The following is a 26,954-nucleotide window of genomic DNA, read 5'->3' on the forward strand; positions in this document are numbered from 1 at the left end:
TGATGAACATCATATCAGATGCAGACGCTAAATTTCACCATTTCTGTTAGGAGCATGCTCCCATCATCCTGCTACAATGTCTACCCTCAAGCCCTGAGCCTCAGAAACCACAGCTGCAGTGGAAACACTCCTGTTAAAGGACTGCACATTAATTGTGCCGCTCTTATTTTGTCATTTACCACTAAAACTGTCACACTGAAAATAACACAGTTTTATATAATGCGTTGCAAAATGTAAATGATGCTGCAGATGAAAAAGTTCAATACAATCTAGTCTAATCACGATTGAGGAGATTAGGGGCTCCATCGATACAAAATACTGATCAAAAGATGCTTACTGTAGAATAAATATAACCACATGCCTGCCCACTGTTCCTTTTCAGTCTACACAGGTCATGTAGTCACCAAGAACTGGCCTTTAATCAGCACCTTTAAGACAGCACAAAATATAGCACAGATAATATTTGCCTCTGTTTGGTTACATTTTGGCTCAAAAACAACTTGGTTAGATTTAGGTAAAGATTGGGGTTTAGTTGAGAATTGCATCATTATGGTTACAATAAAAAAAAAGTGCACAGTGCTCTCCCCTGTTAAAGTGTTTTGTCAAGCCCATCTGTCTGCCCTGACTTCCTCCTTACTGACTATGTAGCTCCATATCTACATCACTTCACTTTGCCTTGTCATAATGACTGCAAGCAATTTTTATTTGATGTTTTTTATTTATCGGACTGATAAACCGGGACCATTATTTTTGAAAAGCACCTTGCGCTTTACAAACGAACTTTATTATGTTAATTTGTTAAGTTAAGGTAGTTAAGCAGCATCTGGTGCAAACGATGTTGGCGAAAGCATGGAGGAGGGAGAACAAACTGAGAATTGCACTGCCAGTAAAGCAAGAAGACTTATTGTAAGAGAAGAAATCCTTTGGACAGATTACATAGCCACACATGGGCTGTGCTGAAGCACCACTGTTTAGCTGAATCCAATCAAATTTAAAGCCATATCCAGATTCGAATCCTTTCCAAAGACCATTTGCTGCTCGTTCTCATCCTCTCTCCTGTATCTCCTGTCATATCCTGTATTTTTCTACAAAAACACCCCCAGCTAAATCACATAAAACTAACATTGAAAAAAGTGGGAGTGTCCAGGGCACAGACAGTTGTATCCCTTGGAAAATCTGAAGCAACAAATCAGAGAGCAGCCTCAGGTCACCTTCTCGCCAAAAGTTAAATTTACTATGTTTTGCACTATGTTTTATGAGAGCCGACTCCTACAACCAGCCTTCCTTTCAATTTTTCCCAGTGGTCTCTCAAGATATTGCAACTATAAAGTCCCCTGCAGCCCACAAACCTTTCGACCCCCACTATGTGTCTACATTTGCTGACAAGACACGTCCAGCTGCGACCCACTAAACAGTTTTTTTTCTTTAGTCATTCTAATTATATTATGTCTAATATGTTTAAGTCACTTTTCTTCTCGAGATCATAGGACGACAGTGGGGGTCCAGCACTCAACATTAACCAGGCGTCACTGCCCAAGAGTAAGCACAGACTCCTTGTACATTAGGAGCATTTGCAGTGTGTGAACTGAGGAAAGACTGTGAGTAAGTGAATGATACAATGGCTTACAAAATAAATAAAAGATTTCATAAAGCAGAGCAAGACTGCATCCCAACAAAGGTGGCACTTTTCTGAAACAATCATCTGCATTCTTCTCATGCAGACACAGTGTTTGCACAGCAGGCCTGGTCCAAAAATACCACTGCTGATAGAATTTGACCTCATTAGATCAGATGACCTCTATAAATACTTAAACACTGTCATTCCATAATTAGTCAATGATATATTTATATATTTTAATTCTTTTATATCCGAGTGCAGCTTTGACACTGTGGAGCAGGGCTTCCCAAAGTGGGAGTTGGACCCGAGGTGCTGAGGAGGGGTCACAAAATGATTTTCAAGTCCAGATGTAACCCCAGAGGTCATTACGACAGATTAATGTCAGTATCATTTGCAGGTGACGGGTCACTTTACAGCGCCTCAGTAAACATCACAGACTGCATCACACACATCAGTGTACACTTGTAGATTTCTTCTGAACATCGCATATCAATAGAGTAGGATTTAAGTCTTTGATATTAGCTTCATAATGAAACGCTGGCTAATACCAACAATAGACAAGGTAGAGAGGCAAGTGGAGAAGGAATCAGAGGAGAACGGCCTTCAAAAAGGCCATCACCTTTTGGCGGAGGAGGAGGAGACCATCACTATAAGGGGATCAGTAAGCAGCCGAACCAGCCTTCCAAGTGTCGCAAGTATTGAGAGGAATATATATCAGTATGGATTCATGTGCATCATTAGCATCCCCAAGGTGTAGTGTGCACCGAGGTGCTTGCACACAAGAGTTTAAAGCCGGTAAAAATGCTGAGACACTTAAAAACGAAGCACTCCTTTCTTGCCGCCAAACCAATCGTTTTTTTCAGCAGAAAAGAGACAGTTGCAAGGCCAAATGAATGTAATAACTAGCCAAACAACAATCCTTACCAAAGCCCAAAAGGCATCATATGAGGTGGCATATTTAATTGCACAGGCAAAAAAGCCTCACATAATTGGGGAAACCCTAATAAAACCTGCTGCTATTGCTATGTGTCGGACAATGCATAGAGATAAACAGGTGTGAGAGATGGAAGCAGTGCCGCTGTCTGACGGGACGATATCCCGGCGCATCACCAACGTTGCCCAGGACATAAAATGTCAGCTGATTGACAAAGTGAAGAAAGGGAAATATGCTTTGCAGTTAGATGAATCCTTGGATGTGTCAAACTCTGCCAATCTGCTTGTTTTCATCCGATACAGTTTTGATGGAAAACTTAATGAGGACATGCTGTTTTGTGCCCCGCTGGAGGCAAAGTGCACAGGTTAGGACACATTCACTAAACTTGACAGCAAACTAAAGGAAGAGGGACTGTCTTGGGATGAGTGCATTGGTGTGTGTACAGACGGTGCTGCTGCAATGCTGGGGAAAAAGAAAGGACTAAAAGTGAGAGTTTTACAGGTGGCGCCCCATGTAAACTTTATGCACTGTATTATCCACAGAGAAGCTCTTGAGAGTAAAACGCTCGACCCAGAGCTTAACAGTGTTCTGGAGACCGTGATCAAAATGGTCAACTACATAAAATCGCTTGTTTCTGATGGAGCATGGCTCCCAGCTCACTGACCACCTGACTGACCCCAACTGGTTTAACACGGCTAGCATATTTATCTTGTATATTTGACAAACTGAACGGACTGAACATGTCATTACAAGGTGAAAACACAAACATCATGTTGCTGAATGACAAAATCCGCTCATTCAAAAGAAAAGTCAACCGCTATCTGTGGCTCATATAGATCTATTAGTCTTATTGGAGTAGAAAGTAAATCACTTTCAAAATTACTTGCAACAGGACTCGAGAAGCTTTTGACATTCCTAATAAACCCAGATCAGACAGGATTCATACAAAACAAGTTCTCCATTGCAAATATTACTCAATGAAATCCAATACTCAAACCAAACAAATTGTAGAGGCTTTGCCATATCCTTGGATGCGGAAAAGGCATTTGACAGGATTGAAGGTAAGTATTTATTCAATGTTCAAGAGAGATTTGGGATTGGAGTGGATTTTTTGAAATGGATCAAGACACTTTACAATTCCCCAGCGGCTTGTGTTATGACTAATGGTGCTCTATCCCCGCCTTTTACAGTACACAGGGGGACCCGACAGAGTTGTCCTCTGTCCCCACTACGATTTTCCCTTAACTGAGGTTATTAGGTCACAACCTTATGTGCATGGGGTGATGATTGGAGGTAAAGTCCAAAAAACAGCTCTCTACACAGATGACACACTGTTGTTCTTAACGAAACCTGACATATCAGTAACAGCTACCCTGTCCACTATTCACAAGTTTGGGTCTTTATTGGGCTATAAAATTCATTTTGATAAATCAGAAGCAATGCCGCTAGGTAACTCTACTATCCAAAATCTACCCCCCAGCTGTCCCCTGAAATGTTCCCCAAATGGCTTCACCTACCTTGGGATCCACGTTTCTCCAAACATGGCAGAGCTATGGAAGCTTAACTTCTTTCCAATTCTTAGTAAAATCAAGAGGGACTTAGAGAGGTGGCATGATTTTACCCTATCATTCATGGGACATATAAGTCTAACTAAAATGAACATTTTTCAATAGCTTTTATACCCTCTTCAAATGTTGTCTCTATGGTTATCCAAAAAAGGTTACAGCCAATATTAAAAGAGCGTTCTCTAGATTTATTTTTCATGGCAAGAGACCACAACAGAAAATCAAAACTTTGCAGCTGCCTTTTGATAGAGGTATTACAACTGGTCTTGCCATGCTCGCTCTCTGTCGGAGTGGTTACATGCTTGTCTTAACTCGAAGCCCTGTTTCGACTTGTGGGCCTCCCAACCTTCCTCTCTGTGGAGCCTAGTCACAGGTGATGGGAAGAAGCTACCAAGGGACATGAAAAATAATCCAATTATACACAACACAGTTAGGGTGTGGCAGGGAATCTGTAAACACATGGGAGGGGGGTCCTGCAACTTGCTCCTTACCCCCCTCATAAGAAACTAGGATTGTACTCCAGGTCTCATCTCCAACATTTTTGACCTGTGGCACAGCAGTGGAGCGAGAGTAGTCAGAGACTTGCATACAGAAAATGTACTCATGACATTCCAATATCTACAATCAAAATTTGGCATCCCCAAATTACACTGTTATAGTTGTCTCCAGATCCGCCATTTTGTTGGCTCTAGAAATTTTTTTTCCCTCTGGTTTGATCTTGTACAACAAGATAGAGAAAAACCCTTGTTGACCGTAAAAATATAATGCATTTGATCTCCACCTTCTATGCATTGCTTTGCTCTCTTAGCCCAGGTGATGGCAGAGACATTGTGCAGAAATGGGAAGGGGAACTTGACACAGTTTATATTGAGGATGACTGGCAGGAAGCCATGAAGGTAATTAAATCAACCATCACATGTAATAGACTCAAAGAGATACAATACAAAATACTGCACCGCTTACATATATCTCCTTATATATTGAATAAGCTGGCTCGCCAGACCTCTCCCCATGTAATAAATGAAGAGAGGTTGGAACCTATTATCACTATTTCTGGCAGTGCAAACTGATCAAAAGATTCTGGGGTGCAATTTCTAAAGAACTGAATGGTGTTTTCCAGGTCAGCATCAGGAGTGACCCAGGCCTGTTTATTCTTAGCCTTCCATCGAAATCGGTTGCTTTGACTCAACCACATTTCAAACTGTGTGACAAACTATTGTTATTGGTTAGAAAATGCACCTTGATGAATTGGATTAAGGATAAATCATCAACCGTTACACAGTGGTATAGAGTTATTTAGGGTCGTCCCTCATAAAAGGATTAGTACAGTTCTGAGGGGTAATTAGAGGTATTTCACAGACTTATGGTCTCCTGTGAAATTGAGAATTAGCTCAACTTGTGATGAATGACATAAAGTAGCCAAACTCGCTACTGGAAATGATCTGCAAAATCTGATCACTATGACAATATGTATGACATCAGACTGTAGGGGTGTGGGGGTGGTGACAGCTGGACTTCACTTTGTCTTGAACGTATAACTTGGTAAGGTGGCAGTAAATTCCTTTTATTCATTTACTCATGTATTTTCCCTTTCTTTCAATTGCAAATTTATTTAAATAATCGACTCATAATGTACTCTCAGTTTTTTTTCTTCTTCTGTTTTAAATGTGCAAAGTGATATAATGGCATGATGTGCAATTTTAATGTGCTTTTGTCTGTTTGTGAAAATACAATAACCAATAAAACTCTGTTTAACAAAAGATTTGCTGTTATTTGAAGTTTATTTTTAGCTTGAATTAGCATTAGTGTTCTATTCTGTAATAATGTACTATTTACCTGTTTTGCAAATATGCTTTTCCTTTTTAGAACATTTTTTTTGCTGCCTACTTCTTTGTTGTCATATTTATTCTTTCATGTTTGATTTTTAATTTCTAACTTTTAATCTTCAATCTTATTCTTCAGTTTTTAAAGAGCCTGGTTCCTGTGTTTGATATGTGTCCTAATCTAGCTAATTATTCATTTAACTTATTATAATATTTACTATTTATTTTGTTTGACTGCTCTGTCTTGGCTCCTTATGTCTTGTTTGGTTCCCTCTGTGTTTGCATGTTTTGACTGTCAAAGCGCGATATAAATTAAGTTATTACAATGTATATATATTTCAAATTCCCCACTCCCTGATTCCCCACTGCAGCAGACATTGCATTGAATTTGATCTAATACATGGAGGTAAAAAGGAAACCTAACACATCACTTACCACAAAGGTAGTTCCTACTGTGTTTTCATATAAACACAGTAGGATCCACCTTTGTGGTAAGTGGCACATATCACTGGCACATAAAGAGGGAAAAAACGTTTTCAACCTAACCTCTAAGGTGAGATCACCATATTGAGGCCAGATGACAAATGAGGACAGTGTGGGGGTGAAGGTTGTGTGTGTAACAATAGTGAGACTTGTTTCTTTTTTTTAGTTTTGTGTTAAATTGCTGATTGTTGTGACTAGGAGGAGATCTAAGGTTCAGATCACAAAAATCCTGTGTTATTGTTCTGATGGACTCTGACTTTGCTTCCCAGACTGGACCTGACCGACTACCTGCCGACACATCCAGCCTTCTTCTTGTTGTGTATGAACCAACGAACCCACAGCTGCTGTTGCAGGTTAATACGGCTAATACTTACTTAAAATGTGTCATTTTTCATGGAGAAATTGTTCATTGCTGTTGACATCTAATATTTAATGTGGAATACCAGCAGCCTTAGAAATGTTGCAAATGAGACAGGTGCCACTGTTTGCAAAGTATATTTGAATAGTTTGAAAGTATCCCTTAAAGCTGCACTTATCAACTTTGGATTTTTAAGGCACCAAATGGCAGGAAGTGGTAACTATTTGCTGAACCAAAAGATATCAGAAAGGAAACAAATACAATCTATCAGTAATGTTTTTAAAGCACTATGTAGGATTTGAAAAAAAATCCAGTTTTGGACTCAAAATTGGTAGTTTCAAAAAGTGGTACCTGGATCCAACTTTTTATTCAGTGTCTCGATACAACACTTGGACAAAATACCGAGCGGGTGTTTCAGATATCAAATAGAATATTAAATTTGTCACTTAGTTGATCAGCTAAAATTGCTACATGTTCAAATTCTGTAGCATTGCTGTAGACCAGTATTACAGAACTAAAACCCCCCTTTAATTCTGTGTATGTGGTCAAATTTAGACATACCAGACATGGCTGACTCCTACTGAGTTCCAGTAATGCTTCCAAGTGTACGGTTAAAAGAAAAAAAACACACACACACAAAAAAAAAACTTGGCACTGTGCTAGCCAGCAGGAATGATGAGGAAAGCCTTATGTGCAGCCTGGACCGGGCTGTATATGAGATGAGGTGGTGCTAATGAGAGCACTGTGTGTGATTTAGTTTGTATGATTAGGCCTCTGGGGAGCATCCCCATGACTCTGGTCATACAGCAGGAGGTCTCCTGTTGACACAGCAGTGAGAACCATTTGTTGGCAGACATTAATTACTGCTGTTCATGCTGTCTGCCGCTCCTTCGTGTTTAGTGCTGTAATGTTCATGACCTCCCAGGACTCTAGTTTATACAGCAGCCGGTTCAAGAATAATATCAGAAATATGAACATTACCAGCAAGTGTATGATGTTGTGCAAGATGCTGGAATTTAAAATAATCCAAAATGGCAATGATATGATATACTAGTACAATAAAAATGAGCACTGGAAACTAGATGTTTCCGATTTAAAAAGAAACACTAAAAAGCACAGTTTGGTCCTAATTATTCAACAGTGCAGGTGGTTCAGTCATGGGCAACATGATTGTTGAATCATACCAGAAAACCTGTCATCTTTCTGTAAAATTTGCCATTTTTCACTGAAGAATGTAGCACTACTAACTGTAAAACTATGCCTCAGCTTATTGCCACAACAACATTTCAAAATGTGTAACAGTTCTTCATACAGCTAGCGTGAATAGCAGCCTCAGGCTATTAAACACTGAGTCCACTGTGATTCATGTACAATAATGAGCCTGGCGACCCCCGAAGCCCCGAAGTGGTCTGTTCAATAATCTTTGGCCTATGGGTTGTAGTTTATTTAGCAATGACTGTCTCGGCAACACATGCACATAGCTATGCCCCGGAACTTGCACGAGCAGAAAAGCCTACAGTACTGGCGCTCCTGACACCCTTTCAGCTCTGTCAGACAGTTGCTCCAGTCTCTAAAATGGCACATTTCAGTTGTTTTGATGCCTGACTTGAGTTACCCCAAATGTCCACGTGTACAGATTGTTACGATAGTCTCAGTCTCGTGAGGATGCAGTAGTGGAGGGTGACAGAAAAGGGTATATAAATTAGGGAGGTGTACATTTTCACCCAAAGACTAATACAGATCATGACAGATAATAGCTAGTAATATGTAGCAGAAGCAGTATGTCTACAAAACTGCTTGATTTTTTGAAGATCAGACAGTCTCAATTCTATTACAATTGAAAGACACACAAGCAAAAGGAAACACACAAGAATCACAGTGGCACCAGCAACATTTTGTTACAATGAGTTCAATGAAGAGGACCCAAAAGCCGGATACACAGACAAACAATCAGGTAGAGGGAACAAAAGTAACCTTTAATATAAGTACTAGGAGGTGAACTACAGGCTGGAAAAGGAAAACCCTTAGAAACACAATGGAAAAACAGAAGAAATACTCGGGACAAAGCAGTGACCTGGACACATTTTGCAAAAAAAGGAAACAAATTTTTGGGTAGTAACTAACTAGTACCAGAATAAATACCTGAAGTTTCTGAATAGCTTGCAATTGTGCAATTTATAATAGATAGGGATTATTTATTTTAGAAGGATATTTTGAGATATCATATTAATGAAACATTATGTCATGCTTTGGTGGCTTATATTTACTGCCGGATTGATTACTATCTTTGTGCCCTATCATGTGGAGAAATTGCTTATGGACTCCTTGTATAAAACCAAAATCACAGTTAATTCCTAAGTGACAGATTAAAAATAGCAGGACTTTCAAAAATCTGCTGGTTCAAAGGTAATCAGGACTGATGCCAGTTGCAATTGAAAAGTCTTGTAAAAATGATGATAGCACTGACACAGACTTGCTGCTTCAATCGGATTCATAAAAAAGCGTAATTGCTACAATGTCACAGTCTTAAAAACATATCCTCTCATGAATTTAATTCATATTAATTTGACATTAAAAAATTTCAGAATAACATTGAATATATTATATTTTATGTACATTTTACATTAATAAAGCTACAAACATTTGTACTCTGATCAATCATACAATCTACATTATAAAAATCTTTCAAGATCTTGCTGCATGTCCCCACTGTTTAAAAGAAACATTTGCTTTAACTGTTGCCCCGCCTTGGAAAGTGTCAAGTGGCCATTGATGTTCTCCTTTAACTGCTCTGAGCAAGCGGCAGGATGAAAATCACCCAAAAAAACTCGGCAATTAGTAACCCTACTGCCACAGGCCGTCTGAAGAGGACCCACAGGTAAACATAATATATGCTACAGCAGTGTTTCCTCAACATTCATTTAGGAGTGGCAGGCCGCCATTTCTAAATCCTAGCCGCCGCTCCTTCAAATTTCTTTTTTTTCTTGTTGCAAATACACCACCGTCGCATGTCTCCACCTTCGCAGCAGAGTCCTGCACTGGGTCGGGTACTAAGGTAAACTACAGGTAACTACATCGCTCAGTATCTACTCTTTAAGGTTAATACGACGTTAACTACTTGCGAGAGCGCGGCCTTGAAAGTGACGTCACGTCGACCACCTAGGCAACAGGTCAGAGAGTCAGAGGAGTGTCATGTTGGAAAATAGGGCAGCGACTTACCAGAGAAAAGGTAGACTTATTAGCTTAAGATATCTCATAATAGACTTTACAAGTTAAATAGATATTTGCAAAATATTGATGGCCAGCTAATGTTACATATCAGTAGCTTAAGTTAATTGGGCCCAGTGTCATATATCAGTAGCTTAAGTTAATTGGGCCCAGTGCCAACTCAGTGTCGCTAACGTGAGTAAACTAATTGATAGCATTAAGCCAATATCTACACGCCGTGATGCAACTACTGACTGCATTTTCAGATGAGTTTGTTCAAATATTTCTCTAAGAAGAGAAAGACGCCTGACAAAGATGACGCTAGTCAGGCATCATTAGCCTTTCACTGACTCATAAATGATCATGGTTAGGTCAAAAATTATGTTCACACTTGTAATCAGATGCGATGTGAGTGTAAATTATCTAACATTAATGTTGTGTGTAATCGTATAACAGAAGTGACATTTAGACAGAGAGGAGCAGTGGAACAAAGGGAAGGAGAGCAAATGAGAGTAGAGTACAGCAAAATGATGAGAGATGAGAGTAGAGGAGAGAAACCTAAAGGGAAGCACAGGCTATCATGCTGGGACTCTGAATGGGTTGAAAAAAATAGCCGGTTCCACTCATGGCTCTACCACACTGATAATGGTGAGTATCCATGAACCTTTTTTTCCTTTCTTTTTTTGCATAATATACATGTCAATATTTCAGTTAATGAAATAACATAATAAGTAAGTTCAGTGTATTTCCATTGTAAGAGCAATGATCAATAATGGCACTTTACTCTGTCCCTATAGGACAAAAAAAAAAAAAAAAAAAAAGCCCAGAGAAATGTATTGTTCTGAGCCTGGCTGCAAATTTTGCCACTGATTCTACAGCCCCATTAAGAAATTATTATTTATTGTTTTTATTTATTTAATTTTATTGTTTAATTTTTTTTAATTTTTACATTCAGCATTTAAAATGCCATTTTCAACTATCCATTCAATAAATAGTTTGTAAAAGTAAAATCTGCAGTGAAATGCCATTTGTTTATGCCGCCACGGCTCCCGGAGAGTCTGCCCTGCTGCTGAAAAAAATCCTAGAGGAAACACTGTTACAGTGAAGTCAGCCCACCAAGATGACAGATTTCTGGTTGTCCTCACAATTAAAAAAAAAAAAACAAAAAAAAAAAGGGGAAAAATTTAAGCACATTACCCACAGATGTGTAATTAGGGAGGGAATGTCAATGAAGTAATTACTATTACAACGGTGGTGGAGACGCGTTTTCTCTTGAGAGAATTTGATTAGAGAAAAGAAAAAGTGAGAGAAAAGATGGTGTGAAAAGAAGCACAGAACAGAAAACAACAGAGGGAAAATCATAAAACAGAGTGAAGAAGTGTGTATTTGTAATGGCGTGTGTGCTTTGTGTGTGAATGACTGAAGGCTCCTCTGAGAGCAGGAAGCTAATAATGTGGACAGCTTGGAGCAGGCAGGTTTTGGATGAGCCCTTGGGGTCTTGTGTCATCTCAGGCTGCTAAATGCCAGCCAGATTCCCCAGGAGAGAGTCATAGCGCCGATAAAACGATTAAACGGGGAAGCAGAGGGAGGGGAGAGACACGCAGCCAACAGCCGACTGGCAAACATGTATCTGTCGGAGCAGGAAGCCACTGTCCTTTGAGCTGCAGCAGTGACAGAGATTTAGAAAAGAAAAAGAATGCAAAGAAGAAAAAAAAAAAGGGCTCTGTCGTACCAGCATTTCTGACACGAGCATCGGTCAGGCTCTCTGTATCTATTTTGCCACAAATGAAACTAAATACAACCTCCCAGAAGTCACAAACACCAGAGACTCAATCTTTGTTGACACATTCACTCCATCATTACTGTGATTGTCTGTGCAATGTACAACAGAAAAAAGCACAACTCTGTGCAATTTCATGCAAGTCTTGAATTTTTTTCAAACTGTATCACCCTACAGCAATAATAATAATAATAATAATAATAATAATAATAATAATAATAATAATAATAATAATAATAACAACAATAATATATTGCATAGGCGCCTTTCAGAGCACCCAAGGACACCACACAAAGTAAACAGAGTTTGCATTATTAAGTTGTTCAGTCGTTTATTTCCACATATAAGCAATAAAAAACTTAATACACCTGTGATCACTGAGTCTCAAGCTATGAAACATGTGACCACTGAAACAAAACTGAATACACCTGTGATTGATGAGCCTCACTGCATGAACATGGTCATAAACTGTGAACTCCAAAGCTTTGTTGGGTTTGGACCTATGGACTGTGTCTGTCTGTTTGTCTGCATCATGGCTCCATATGGAATAGAACTGCCAGAGGAACTGAAACATCTGATTGCGAGATTCCACAGTATTGGAAAACACTTGGAATAGGAGTGATCGCAGCTGAGACATTGTGACGGACATTGAATGATGTCAACCTCTATGTGCAACATCCAAGAAAAAAAAACCCTTGCATGTTCTTTGCCGCTAAATTGCAAGATTAATATTAACTGTTTAAAAGAAGCTTGATGAATACTACATGCACATTCTTTCTGCACATTTGGTCAGAGGACACCTAGATTTTTTTTTTTTTTAAACTTAGGTCTAGAATATTTTACATGAACTCGGTCAAACTACCACAGTGAATGTATGGGAATGTGATAATATGAGACTGAATTCATGCAAAAAGTGTGATAGTATTAGATGACATTTATAGATGGCACAATGAATGTCTTTAAATAACCCAAAATACTGGCTGACAAGATGATTTCCAGGCTGAAGAAGCTTAGTGGAACAGGAATATTCCAGCATGATAATCAAAAGCACACTGCTAAAATCACACGAGTTTTGTTTAAATCAAAAATTAAAGAACAAAAGAAGGGAAAAACCATTAGTCAGTATCTTGCCTGACTTCAAACCAACAGAACACCTTCAGAGTATTTCAAAGAGAAAGGCACATCAACACAACTAGCAAACAGCACAGACAAAATGTTTCCAGAAAAGTGTGGTACCAACCATGCCGAGGAGGATTGAGTCTGTCATCAAAAATAATAATTTGAATCTTAGTAAAGAAATGTGTATTGACATTTGTTGCTACATGAAATCCTACTGCGAGGACTATATTATTAATGTAGTAAATCTAAGCTGTTATAAATGTACATAAATACTTATATAATAACTGTAAAGCAACACTAATTCAAATCATTTGACATACAACTTCTGCTAAATTTAATGGGGCCTTTAATGGGGTGTAAATCATTAAGCAATACTAAATTGCATCTGCAGCACTCAGTTCAAAGAAAGAAATGGTAAATTAGGTGGGGGGTGGTTTCAAAGTTAAACGGGCAAAGTTAAAATCTTTGTGCTTTCACAGGAGAATGTTAACTGTAAAGTGCTTGATGGATGCATGTGAGACAGGAGAAATGTTACAACCCCATAGCGCTTGAGCTGGAATAACAGAAACACACACAGACACAGCAGACGGAGTTACATCAAACCAATAATATTATCTCACCAAAAACAACAGCAGTCACAGTTTTGTTTTCTCCCAAGCAGCTGACAGATTACTATCCAAGCATGGAGGGACTGGGAAAGCAACAAATAACACCGAATGGCAGCTGGTGAAAATATTTTCAGGTGGGGCTCAGACATATCAGTGACTGTCTCAGTGTGAGTTATTGCAGATTTGTCCAATATTGTGCAGTCTTGGTTTGCAGCTGAATAGACAGTGATCTTAACATGTACACCATGCTTCATACTGTAATTTATATGTTGATGACTGAGTGTGGGACAAATGAAAACTGTGTCAGCACTATGATGTCCCTCTGCCTGTTTGTCTCATATGAACTATTATAGGGAGGGACAGGGAGGATCTGGTTCTGATTTTTTTTTTTTTTTTTCTGGCTTGTCATTGGTAACAAAATAATGAATTCAGCCAACTCCTCTGACATGCTGCTCCACCCTATGATGCTTTATAAATCTGACTGTTGTGGTCCACATAGTCACATAGTCTGTGCCTGAAATCACATACTATACTATCAATGCTGTCCACTGAAAATTATAGTTACATACACATACTTCTAATTTAGAGCAGCACATACATGTTGAACTACCTCCATTATAAAATTGGAAAGCTGTCTATAGTCAGTAGTGCTGAATCCCAAACAAATTAGTTGGTTTTCTCATGCAGAGAATCGTGTAAAAGTAATGCCCTTTCTTCCCTGGTTTCAGGAAAGCAAAGGCATCTCATGTCACTCAATGAAATTATATTTGTATTCTGGAAATATCCTTTTCAACGGAAATGGGTGAATGGGTGAATTCATTGCAAGTATGTTTGTAATGACTGTTTAATGAACAGCAGGGCTTCAAATAGTGACATATTTCTCCTTGAAAAAAATGTCCGTTTCCTGATAAAATCATGTGGCACTGCAGATTGAGAGGCAGGTGCAGTAAACCCCACCAATGATCTACAGGAGCTCCCAGCAGATACACATCACACAAGCTAAGACAAGCTAGAAGTTAATCTAGACATGAAAAGCAGCTTATTGTAGGTACAGAACCATCAGCAGCTATATGACTGAGGAAAGGGTCTCAGCAGTTTCTACAAGCAACAACTTAGGAAAGATATACACAATACACAAACTCTTGAGATAGTGATTCTTGAAATGAATGTGAAGAAGCAAGATTTCTAAGATGTGGCTCAGTCTCATTATTGTATGAAATGTGTCCTATTTAAATTGCCTCAAGAGTCACCAGCTGTAGTCAATTGTTAAAGTTAAGAAGCCGTGTCACGAAGAAAATTTGACTGCATCACCAGAAATTGCAAAAGTTGCCAAAGTTGGTCAAGTTGCTGTGATTGGAAATTAAAGAATGCCATGATGCAGGTCAAAAATATTCCCAAGCCCTACTGTTAAAAAAGGCTAAGAGTTCTAGTGTCATTGTAGGATTACCACACAAACCCTTCAAATGTAGAAATGACCACAGCGCTGACCACAAGCTACATCTGGGATGACTTCAAACAGATTTGCTGTGGTATTAAACATGATTGATGATGTGAGGTCAGCAGGAAGAAACAGAAATACATCACTTCCTAAGCAACACATAAGTTTGTGTAATAAAACAACAGGAGCTGACTCCATGCAAAGGAAGAATGTTGGGCAGCAGCAAGGCACTGTATTCTGTGAACATTCTCAATATTCTACAGACCATTCTAAAAGGTCTCCAACCTTTTTTAGGATGAGAGCTACTTTCAAACAATAAAACATCTCAAGCTACTTCTAGTCCCCATCACAGAGAAGCCCGTCGAGAGCTTGGGCAAAGTTTTTGACAGCTCTCTAAAGCACACTGCATCCATCCAGTTCATGCCCTCTGTAGTGGATAGCAGGCTGAAAACTGTCAACAAGTCTGGTCTTCCTGGGAAATTCAAAGCCTGGGTGTACCAGCATGGCATTCTTCCCAAGGTTTTGTGGCCCCTCCTTTTTTATGCAGTCCCAATCACAATTGTGGAAAACCTTAGAGAAAAGGGTCACCAACCACCTCAGGAGATGGTTGGGGCTACCAAAGAGGTAAAGCAGCAGTATTCTCTACAGATACAACAACAAACTCAACTGCCCTTAAAATCCTCGCGGGAAAAAATTCAAGGTTGCAAGAGCCAAAGAGATGAAGTAATCTGAAGGTGGCAAAAACGGGGCTCCAAGTGAGGACTGACAGGAAATGGAGGGCAAAAGCAGCAGTTAATGAAGCAGAGGCAAGGCTGCATCACAAGAGGCCGGTGGGCATGCTGACGCAAGGACGAGCGGGTCTGGAGTCCTTTCCATCACCTCAGTTTAACACATCCAGGAAGAAGGCAAGGTGATGTCTACTCCAGGAGGACGTGAGAGCAGCAGTTGTTTCATTTGTCTCTCATTCACCCATGCACACATGAAATTTAAGGTGCTAGTTTGACCATCATGCAGAATTTGGAGTTCAGCATCTTGGCCATCAAACTGCTGGATGACTGGCTCCTCCTCTTGAATCATATCCGCTGGCATAGTTTATGCTTGTTTTTACTCAACTCATTTACAAAGATAAAAATGAAAAATGTTTGCTCCATGCAGCACATTCGAAATAGCCTAAAATGCATTTGCATCCATTTAAGCTGGCTGTGAAAAGTAGAGCTTTTCCTCAGACAGTAGCTGGAGCCTCCCTCCAGCTCCCTGGGCTGCAGGTCCACTGACTGGTTCATGTTGCTTCTGTTTGAAGTCAAAGTGGGGTCAGAGGACCAGTAGCATAAATCATTGTACTCAGATGATGGTGGAGACTGTGGGAGGACAACTTGAGGCTGCCGGGGCAAAAGTCTGGCGAGGCGATGAAACCCAATCTGCAAAGTTTACATGAAGGCTTGTTTTTCTAGTCCTGGGCTCGGCCGTTGATCAGCTGTGGTATCCAAACAGAGCAGAGCTTTAAGGAGCGCCTGCTGGTTCCTGTGTTGGTTTTTTTTTTTTTTTTTTTTTTTTGCTTTGTTTTGTTTTTTTTTTTGGTTGAATTTGTACACCCCACCACTCTTTTCTCCCAGGGGCACACAGCATATTTACAGTCCTCGCCAGTTTGCTATGTCTGGGTCCAGGATTTATCCTAGATCCTCACCTGCTGGGGTCTCTGCTTTGATTAATGCTCAACACATTATGCTCTGGTTTCTAACAAAATAAACCCGTCCAGTTTTACAATGACATATCCCACATACCTCCTTGTTTAATGATGAATACTAGAGAGCCTGCACAGAATGACAAGGAGCAAAAAACTTACAAGAGGCAACACTCCTGCTAAAAACCTAAATTCAAATGATGGAAAAGAAACACAAATAGTAGTTGTGGTGAAGCAGTTAAGAAATGTAGTCTTTGGGGAATGAAAGAGTTAAATATACTTGGTCATTTAGAGGACTAAAACATGGAAATACTGAGTTAACGGTATGCGATAATCAATAGCCAGGGTACGAATATTTATAATGCACACAAAGATATGCAGAACTGGGTTTCTGTGCAATCTCATAAACTTAATTTCTTCAATATTATCACTTATAATTGAGATACACTCATCTAAACACATTGTTGAATATAAATCTATCTCCAGAAAGTTGAGAGAATATTGCAAAGATGTTGAAGTTCACTTTAGTATTAATTTGATTACTCAATCACAGGATCTTCAAATAGTTTACGAAATGCTCTTTGCTCGCTACCACAGTAACAATGCAGCCTTTACTTAAATTATCAAACGGAATAATGAATCTCTGCAGATTTTTGCATTGAAGGTCTACTTCAAAATAGAAGGTGCGAATACTGATTCATTTCAGTCCTTAAAATGGATGATTTTTTTGCCAGTTGGATCACAGTTACACAATCCAACTGCTGCAAAACACAATGAAAACTTCATTAACTATATACACACACTACAGCTCAAAAGTTTGTGTTCACCCAGACAATTTCATGTTTTCTATGAAAACTCACACTTTTATTCATGTGCTAATGTAATTTCACAAGGGTTTTCTAATAATCAATTACCCTTTCAACATGATTAGCTAACACAATGTAGCATTAGAACACAGGGCATTTTTGCAGCAGAAAACCAATGGAGCAAAATAAATAAACTGAGAGATTTACACAAAGAGGGAAATTTGACTGTAGGCTACACTGAGGAGAATCCCACAGTACTTTATGTTTTGGGGCCTAAGTAGTGGAGGGAGATGGTTTTATGTTTGTAGGTTTAGTGGTTTTTGTGGCACAACCACTTTTAGCATAAACAAACAAACAAACGACAGAAGAGCAGAACGGGGTAGTTCTATAGATTTGAGACATTTCTCGAAATATGAAAGTCTCTCTGTCACCATCACCAACAGCAGGATTAGAAAAACTCTTAATATTTTTACTTCTGCATAATGAAAACTATAAATATTAATATGCTGGAAAGTCAATAGTGGCCTCACAACAATGAGTCAGTGGCACTGACATTAAACCCGCTCTAAAAATTCTCGACAGTATTCCTACCAAATTTGATACCGCACAAATAAATCACAGCGAACACTACAATCATTTCCTTCTTTGTAATGTGCCACACTTAGCAAACTACATACATTTTAGTAACAGATTTTGTACAGGGACCTCTAGGCAGACAGGGTTCATACATGACAGACCTAACACAGGACTGAAAAATAAAATACTTCTTTCAATTTGAATGAAAATGCTTACAAATATATTTTAGATGTTCATCTAATAATTTAAGCCTATTCCTGGACAGAACTTGTCATTATGTCCTCTACTACCCTTACGCTTTCCTCTGACAGAGTGTGCTGCCTGCTTGTGGCTGTACAAACCACCTTGTAGCATACAGCTTGAATCTTGTCAGCTCCTCAGGAAGGTCTTACGATATGTTTTTTGTGATTTTGCCAGCAATTTTTTCTTTGTTTTTTCTCACTGCTCATCTTTTCTCTCTCCGTTCTTCTCTCATTATAGCCAGAAAAAGCTGACCTCCCTGAGCCTGCTTTAAAATTTCTCTTTCCTCTTCTTTCCTCTGCAATATACAGCACTTTTCTACACCTTTCCGTGCAGGTGCGTCCTGCCATCAGGAGAAACTCCAGGTTTTGTGCCCAAAGACACTTCGACAGGTGGAGCACCAACCTTGCAATTACTGAACAACTTGCCTTCTTGACCTTACGAATGCAGTGCTCTGAAATGACTACTGTTTTAATGCTAAACATATAGACAAAACAGAAGTGATTTGAATTGAATATTCAGCGGGATATGAATGAGCAACCGTCACAACAACAAGAAACCAAGCACTGTTCACTGTATGAACAAAATCACAGACTGTTTGCTGAACCTAAAACCACTGAGACAACTAACATTGTGGAACACTACTTGCACATTTTAAGATTTTTGCATGTAGTTTTACAGCGTTAAAATAACACAGAATGGTGGAGGTTAGAGTTAAGGTCAGAGGGAAGGTGTGGTTTATCAAGACGATATGACATGGAATAACATCCATCCATCCATCCATTATCCATACACCACTTAATCCTCATTAGGCCCACAGGGGGCTGGAGACAAACAATCACACTCACAGTCACGCCTACGGACAATTTAGAATCACCAATTAACCTTAGCCTGTTTTTGGACTGTAGGAGGAAGCTGGAGTACCCAGAGTAAACCCACACATGCACAGGGAGAACATGCAAACTCCATGCAGAAAGATCCTAGGAAGGCCGGGACGCAAGCCGGGTATCGCCTAGCTGCAAGGTGAAAGTGCTAACCACTACGCTGCTATGCAGTCCTGAATATCAGAATATTATAAACAATTTATGAATAAAAGCTATTAAATAAATACAAGTTTGACTACAGATCAAGAACCATATAGCAGCTGATTTTAGAGCTGAGTGTTTTTCACATTTTTTCCACTTAAGAACTAAGATCACAAATTCACCTTAAATCTAGTTGTGGGTACATACTGTTCTTCACTACAACTGGGATCCTATGGAGGCCTGATTTGACGTCATGATTTAATTCAGCTTATTGTGCAGCCCTTTAGTATGTTTTAATTTAAAAATGCAGGTGCTATTTTTTCTGTTAAAAGAATTTTTGTGAGGATCAATCCTGATGCTGGTACCAAATGCACCCAAGTACCAAATGCCAAACTTGAAAAAAAAAAAAAAACTGCTAGACATGTCACTCGATATCAGTTTATCCAAAAATACAGCTGCCATTAAAGAAAAAGTAAAATATACAGTAACTCTAATAGTCTGATTATTATCCTGGAAAGATGATTTTATCCTCTTTTTTGCAGCACACGACTTACTGGTTCCTGAGTTTTTTTTCCCAAAAGCTACAGACTTTTTAAACCTAACATAGAGATGCGTGTTGCATTCCCTCAAATTTTGTTTGGGTTTTTAACTCCTCACTAGGTATGTAGAGATTGTTGTAGTGACTGAGATGCTGCATAGTGAAAATGAAACCACATCAATAACAACAGAACATAAACTTTTTGCCAGTTTATGGATGATACGATGCACTTGTGCTCATATCAGTGTGTCCTGGTATGTGGTTCTGTTCTTGTATATTTAGTGCTATTTCTTTAATGAAAAATGTATGTTTACCCTATTAAGATATAAAATTAGATGAATTCAAATATGTGCAATAAATTTACTAATAAACACTTTTTTTCTGCTCAAACTAATAACTTTTCGAAGAAATGTAATTTTCATTTTGGTAAATATTCTGAAGTGAGACGAGTCATCTGACTATGAAATTTAGTGAACCCATTTAAATACACAGAAATATGCCACAGCATTAATATTTATGTTGCTGAAAAACAATTATAGTAACTCAATAGTGCTGTTAAACACCCTTGAAATGTATTCAAAAAGCTCAATTACAGCATAATGCTGCAAAACACACTTACAGTGAGCTGTTTTTACAGTACAACATTAAAGCTACTATAAACAGGTGACTGTGGTCATTTAGTGCTCTCAGTATCCAACTGTGAAAAGAGAATAAATTGTGTAACAATGCATTTTCCTACATAAGAACCACCCCTCATTGGATATTTTTTTTCAGTCAATTCAATGTAAACCCTAAAGGTGGTTTTGTGAAAATCCCAATAGATCAGTAATTTCTGCAATAGTCAACTGACTCCAAAACCCCCTTCTTAATTCTGATGTTTGTTTTGAACTTGAAATGACTAAATGCATGAAATTTCTGTCATGTGACTGGAACATTAGATATTTGCTTTAACAGACAGTTGAACAAGTGTAGCCAATGACGTGGCTGATGAGTATAAGTTCTTCAGTTAATTTCACTGCAACACTGGCACTCATCTAAAATGTTACAATATCACCTCATGGTGTTTCAATAAATAGTATCCCATGACAGTAGCATTTTTTCTGTCACAGCGTCTATTTTCCTCACAGAAGCTTAACATTACAGGTAAGTTACTGTTTAAACAGCACTCTGCTTTTATCGCAGTTAATTTCCCCTGTTCAGTCTGTGTGTTATGTTCAGAGGCTCTTCAAATGCAGAGCAAGAGAGGGCAAGTGCATAATGCATAATAACTCTCAGTGGAAGAGCAAATATTAGACATGGAATCACAGAAGAATCATTCAGAAACATCCATCCATCCATTCATTATCTATACACCACTTAATCTTCTGTCAGGTCATGGGGGGGCTTTAGTCTAACCCAGTTGACTTACAGGGTGAAGGTAGGGGACACCCTGGACAGACCTACAGACAATTTAGAATTACCAAGTATGCAGAAACATTAATAATAATAATAATAATAATAATAATAATAATAATAATAATAATAATAATAATAATAATAATAATAATAATTTCTTTTTAAATGACATAAAATTTCCAAGATGAGTTGGAAAAAATAGATATATGTGTATTCATCCATGAACCTATTACTCAATATTTCAATATATCATTATATCCTTGAGTTTGTATCACCTGTCAAACTGAATATGTTAACATCACCTTTAAAAGACCGTATGGGATTTTTTTTTCCTAAATTCATTTTTGATCTGACAACCCTTCTGAGCCTGAATGTAGAAGATCAAGTTTGTTGTTATTAGTTCCTAGGTTGTGACTAAAAACCAGATGTGACCTGGACAAGCAGAGCCCCTCACCTCTGCAACAACCTTCCTATATTTAAATTATCTTTTTATTTCTTGTGCTTCTAGTCTTTTGTTCTCGTAATTACATTGTGTTTAATGCAATCACATTAACTTCTGTTTTATTTCACTCCTATTAATGCATTCATTATGTTGCAATATTATGCACATCCATGGGTTAAAATAAACTGATAGATAGATGTTAGATAATCTCCTCTGGTAGTTCATGCTGGTTTAGCAGCATGTCTCTGCAGTGTAATGTTACTGGCGATGTACGTTGCCCATTGTAGGTCAGCAGACCTCAAGCATGCAGCAGTAACACTGAAGCCCTGGCAGAGGACAAAGGCCCTTTAAAGAAAGCAGACAGCCACAGAGAGAAACCCAGCAGAGTGGATGTGACAGTCAGGTACACCTGAGCTCTGTCAGAACAGTCCTGCTATGAAGGACACCTTTTTATAAAGTTTGCTTTTACAACAGTTGTATAATCAATGACGCATTGTTCACGCACATCTGCTACTACAGTCTGCCATCAAAACTAGGTACTGTTGCTATTCTAAACTTTGATTAGTGTTTAAGTACTAATAGTGTACATTTTATGAGTGCATGGAAGTCTATTGAGGACCATTATGTCGCTGTATTACAATAAAACAGCTGAATACAGCTACATCAGTCAAAGTTCAAAATACTCACTGTTGCGTTCTAATGAAGTGTTCTGATGACACAGATCATTCATCAGTTAAATAACTACAGCAGTGTATTAAAGGCAGTAACAAATATGCATCAGCATATTCATTTTCAAGTCCCCATTCACCCCCAGTGAATCTACACATTTAGGTCAATCAGTCTTCATATGGAAAAAAAAAAAGTCATCCAAAAATCATGTAACACATCTGGTATTAATGCAAGATTAATCCAGTAGCCTGCTGTAGCTCATCTCAATAATAAATAAGCTCACTTGCAATATGCCATGAGTTAAACTCTTGTAAAATTTACAGTAATGCACCTGAGTGCATGTTTGTGTTATACTAAGAAAATGATTTACAATGAATACGAAGCCAATGTATTAAAAATGACACTAGAAATTGAATTCTGACAGTATCAGAAATAATTGTGTTGCTGTGAAATTCTTAAAATTCATGTCCACTTTTATATGAACACAAGAAACAACCATTTAAATGCAAAATATATTTTAGCTTGCACTTGTTGCATCGTTAACTGAAATAATCACTAAAAATATGGGGTCAAAACAATTTACTGAAGAAATGTACATCTTATTTTAAAATAATCGGGATAGATAGATGCGCCGTTTGTTCTGTATAAATGTGCGCAAAGACCAATCGGAAGCAGCGGCAGAACCACCTCTTGTCTGTTATCGCTACGCTGTCACTTTCCTTTTCTTTCCTTGAAATACGAGCTGATGCGTGAGGCCGGCCGAGGCCGCGGAGCAGCTTACTGTTGGTAGTCGCTCTTGCAGTACAGTTTGGTGTCTCTGCAGTAGCAGGTGGCGCTGAGAGGCCGCTGGCACGCGGCGCACTGCAGGCAGTCCTCGTGCCAGGACGCGTCGTTGACCCGCAGCAGGAAGCGGTCCGAGATGATCCGGGTGCAGCCCTCACACACGGCCTGCAGGGGGGAGGCAGCGCCTGTATGGGGGGGACACAGGGTGAGGCCGAGGCCTGCTGCTGCTGCTGGACAGCAACACATCAGCACTGATGTGTGACTGGGATGACAGGCCTATAAATTATCTATATATTAGCCATATATTACTATAGATCACCTATATTGTATTCTATATTACAGTATATATATATATGTTTTTATATATATATATATATATATATAAACATATATATATATATACCTATATATATATATATATCATTATGTATATTAATACATTACTTATATATTACTTACATATTACTATATATTACCAATAAATTACAATATACTGCTATATATTACAAGTGAAACATTGTGATGTCTGTGTTCAACGGTGAGTTCATCAAACAAAGGGAACGTGGGACGATAACATATAAGCACATAAATACATTTCCATTCACTCCCTTTGTTTTCACAGAAAGTGACTAATCTGGAAACCTCACATATCCAAAGTGAACACCGGGGAAAGCCTTGCTAAAAACGCCCATTGGAACTGGAACAGGCCTGAATTATAAAGAATAGGCTTCTTTAGAATTCAGGGAAAGTATTTTTTCGGAAGCCTTAAAATTGTTTTACTGATCTGAGGAAATCAAAAATAATAAGCTGGTTGTATAAAATAATCATCATTATTATTGTTATTTTATCAGAATACGAATCTACACGTGTGTAGATTCTGTCATCCAGATCACAGTAATCCTAGGAGCTTCGGGAGAAGGCAGCTGAGCTTCTAATGGAGGAACATTCTTTAGTTTGAAATAAAAACTATATATATATATATATATATATATATATATACACACACACACACACACCACATCTGTACACGCTGTGTCACAATCAGTAACAGACTGCTTAATAACATTTGCAATGTCCTGAGTTTATGTTTCTGAATAAACTGTGGGTTTAAGGTTTAAACAACTGAGTGTAAACGCGAGATTCTTTTTTTCATGCCTGTTTAAATACTGAGATTCCATTTCTTCTCTCCTTAATTCGAAATGATACAAATGATCCCATTTATGCAGTCGCAGCGGAGATCCTCATCTCCATCAAAAACAGTTCCTTCATGACATTTTCACGTTGAACTGTCATTTGAATAAACATAGTTTATAGACATTAGACATTTAGAAAAGAAAAAAATAGAATCATAGCAGCATAAATTTACATTCAGAATTTGGTCCTACCAAAGGCGGGTGGACAGAAGGTGGAACAAGAATAAAACCCAGAACGTAACATTACTGTCTCCTCTGCTCAACCCGGTGCCGGCTGCCGGTTCCCGGTATGGTACAGCAACACAACTCACCGATCAGCCCGTCCAGACAGCTGGCGTCGCTCCGCACACGGTCCTCGATTTTTATGTCGTTCAGCATCGTAGCAGAGCAGAGGTTCGGGCCTCACCGACCTAAACACACTTGTTGCAGGTCCATACACCGCCAGGTCTCGGCCTCTGAGCTCTTTCTCTCCCTGCACAGAGAGAAGAAACTGACGGAGCTAAAGGTCCACAGAGTTGAGGCCACCAACAAGTTCTCAGTCTCCGGGACAGATGTGCAGAGAGGAGCTGCTGTACATCCAGCGGTGTGCAGTGAAGCTCCAGCTGTCGTCGGCCTCATATGGCATCCTGATCCTGAGCCCGGTCCCCCTCTCTCTCTCTCTCTCTCCGGTGGGTGACAGCCTCCCCGGTCCTCCTCCTCTCACACACAGCGGATCTGTGGCTGGATCCGCCTCCGATCGTTCATCCAGCTCTGAAACCACATGCATCCTCCACACGCTACAGCAGCGTGGAGGTGAAGCAGACTAAACGTTACTTCGTGACAAATGTAAAATTTCATTTGTTGAGGATTTTAGCAGATGATATTTCTGTCTGAAATACCGTCGTACCCCTCAACTGTGTTTCACTTTGACCACTTTCAGTCCATTCAATTAAAGAAAGGAATCACGGCCTGTTTTTCCCCATGGATACATCATGTAGACACATTTTTCCGAAACTGAAGGATTTTGAAAATTGATTGATTTTTTTTGTCGTTTTTTGCTTATGAAAATGAAATATCTAACGCACCGCATGTTACAGTATCAGTAATAAATGTCTGCTTGCAAGGTTTAAAGAAACCTTATTTACTGCTTTAGGTTGCATTATTTTTGACAAACTAATGTGAAAATTGTATCAATGATTTTATCAATTAATGCTGTGTGTAAGTTAGGCTTAAATTTAAAGTTTTCTTAAGTCAAAAAGATTAAAGCAAACTACTGCGTTATTTTTTATTCAGCCAAAACACTTTTAGAGTGCAGATTGTCTCTTATGAGGACCCAAAGAGGTAAAATACAAAATTGTTAGAAAGTAATGTGAAAGACAACAAAAAAGAAATTGTACAGAAAATGATCTGCCTGTACTGGGTAGAGTATATATATATATATATATATATATATATATATATATATATATATATATATATATATATATATATATATATATATATATATATATATACATATATTCAAAATCATTACTAAAATCTCAATGACGTGTTGGTGAAAGCATTTACTGTTTAAGTGATGAAATATTGAGGAGCAACACATCTCATATGATGTAAATATTCTATTCTGCATGTCTATGGTCCTCCACAGTTGAAATGTTCTGCATCTGCCTCTGTTATTATATCCTTCCTTCTATGTTCAGGGCTGAAATCTGAGCAGATTGTGATGTTCAGCACCATCACCCACATCGGTCTCTCCACCAGTCCACCCACTAGGACACTTCACATCCCTGCTGCTGCACTGTAAAAAATGTTTGTAAATTTTATGGTGAAAAACTGTCAAACCATGAAGGTAAACGTCTGTAAACTCTAAAACAGTTTCATGACGTTTATATAACTACTGAATCACCGTTAAAAAAAGTTGATCAGGAAAAAACTATTTATTTATTTTTGTTTTTTCTCTTATTATTATTGTTTTTCTCTTGAAAAAATACATTTCCTCACTCTTACAGTTTTTAATGGAAAACTGCCTTAATATATATAACATCAATATTGTAATTTTTGAATTTTTTTTTCAAAAAGAATACAGTTTTTCCACAATTAAATGTACATATTGTGCTGATAATGGAAACATGCTATAATATTTATAACAAGTAGCATGACAATTTTTGCATTTATTACATGTCAAAAAAATGCAGTTTGTCCCGGTCAAATTGATGTACGTTTGTGTTAATAACGGACATATGCTTCAATATTTGTGGCAGCTATAACCCCAATTTTTGCTAAAAAATACATATATTAAATGTTAAATACACTACTGTGCTGATAATGGAAACATCTGTAATATTTATAATAAGTTACACAAGCTTTATTTTATATAGTATTTTCATGTAAATTTTCAAGTTTAATTTTTTCTTCAGTAAAATATGGAATGAAGCACGACAATACCAATAAATTTGTTTACTGTAAATGTAGAAAATGTTTTACCATAATTTTAGGGTTCTAGTTGCCGTAAATTCCAAGACCTTAGGAACATTCGCCTCATTGAACAGCTCAACTTCTGCGTCTGTCTCAGGCAGATGGACAGATTTCAAATGAGCCTATCCCTGAAGATCCCTTCTTCTTGGAATGTTCCCTCTGTGCACTGGCATACGCTCCTGAGTAGAAGTTCTGGGCAGTTCACAAAAGTTGTCC

At 38.4% G+C, this 26,954-nt stretch overlaps 1 protein-coding gene across 1 annotated transcript in view; it reads right to left on the minus strand.

Annotated features, from left to right (window-relative positions):
- LOC111582483 (LIM/homeobox protein LMX-1.2-like) overlaps positions 1–25,051 on the minus strand; it is a 54,030-nt gene extending 28,979 nt beyond the window's left edge. Inside the window, exons 1-2 of the mRNA XM_055019036.1 lie at positions 24,593–25,051; positions 23,087–23,273 (exon numbers count right to left, since the gene is read on the minus strand). Coding sequence (XP_054875011.1) covers positions 23,087–23,273; positions 24,593–24,659 — 254 coding nt within the window. The 5' untranslated portion in view covers positions 24,660–25,051. The remainder of the gene's footprint in view (positions 1–23,086; positions 23,274–24,592) is intronic.
- Between the last annotated feature and the right edge of the window lie 1,903 nt (positions 25,052–26,954).

Source organism: Amphiprion ocellaris, chromosome 17, assembly GCF_022539595.1.
Source record: "Amphiprion ocellaris isolate individual 3 ecotype Okinawa chromosome 17, ASM2253959v1, whole genome shotgun sequence".
NCBI classification, from domain to species: Eukaryota; Metazoa; Chordata; class Actinopteri; family Pomacentridae; genus Amphiprion; species Amphiprion ocellaris.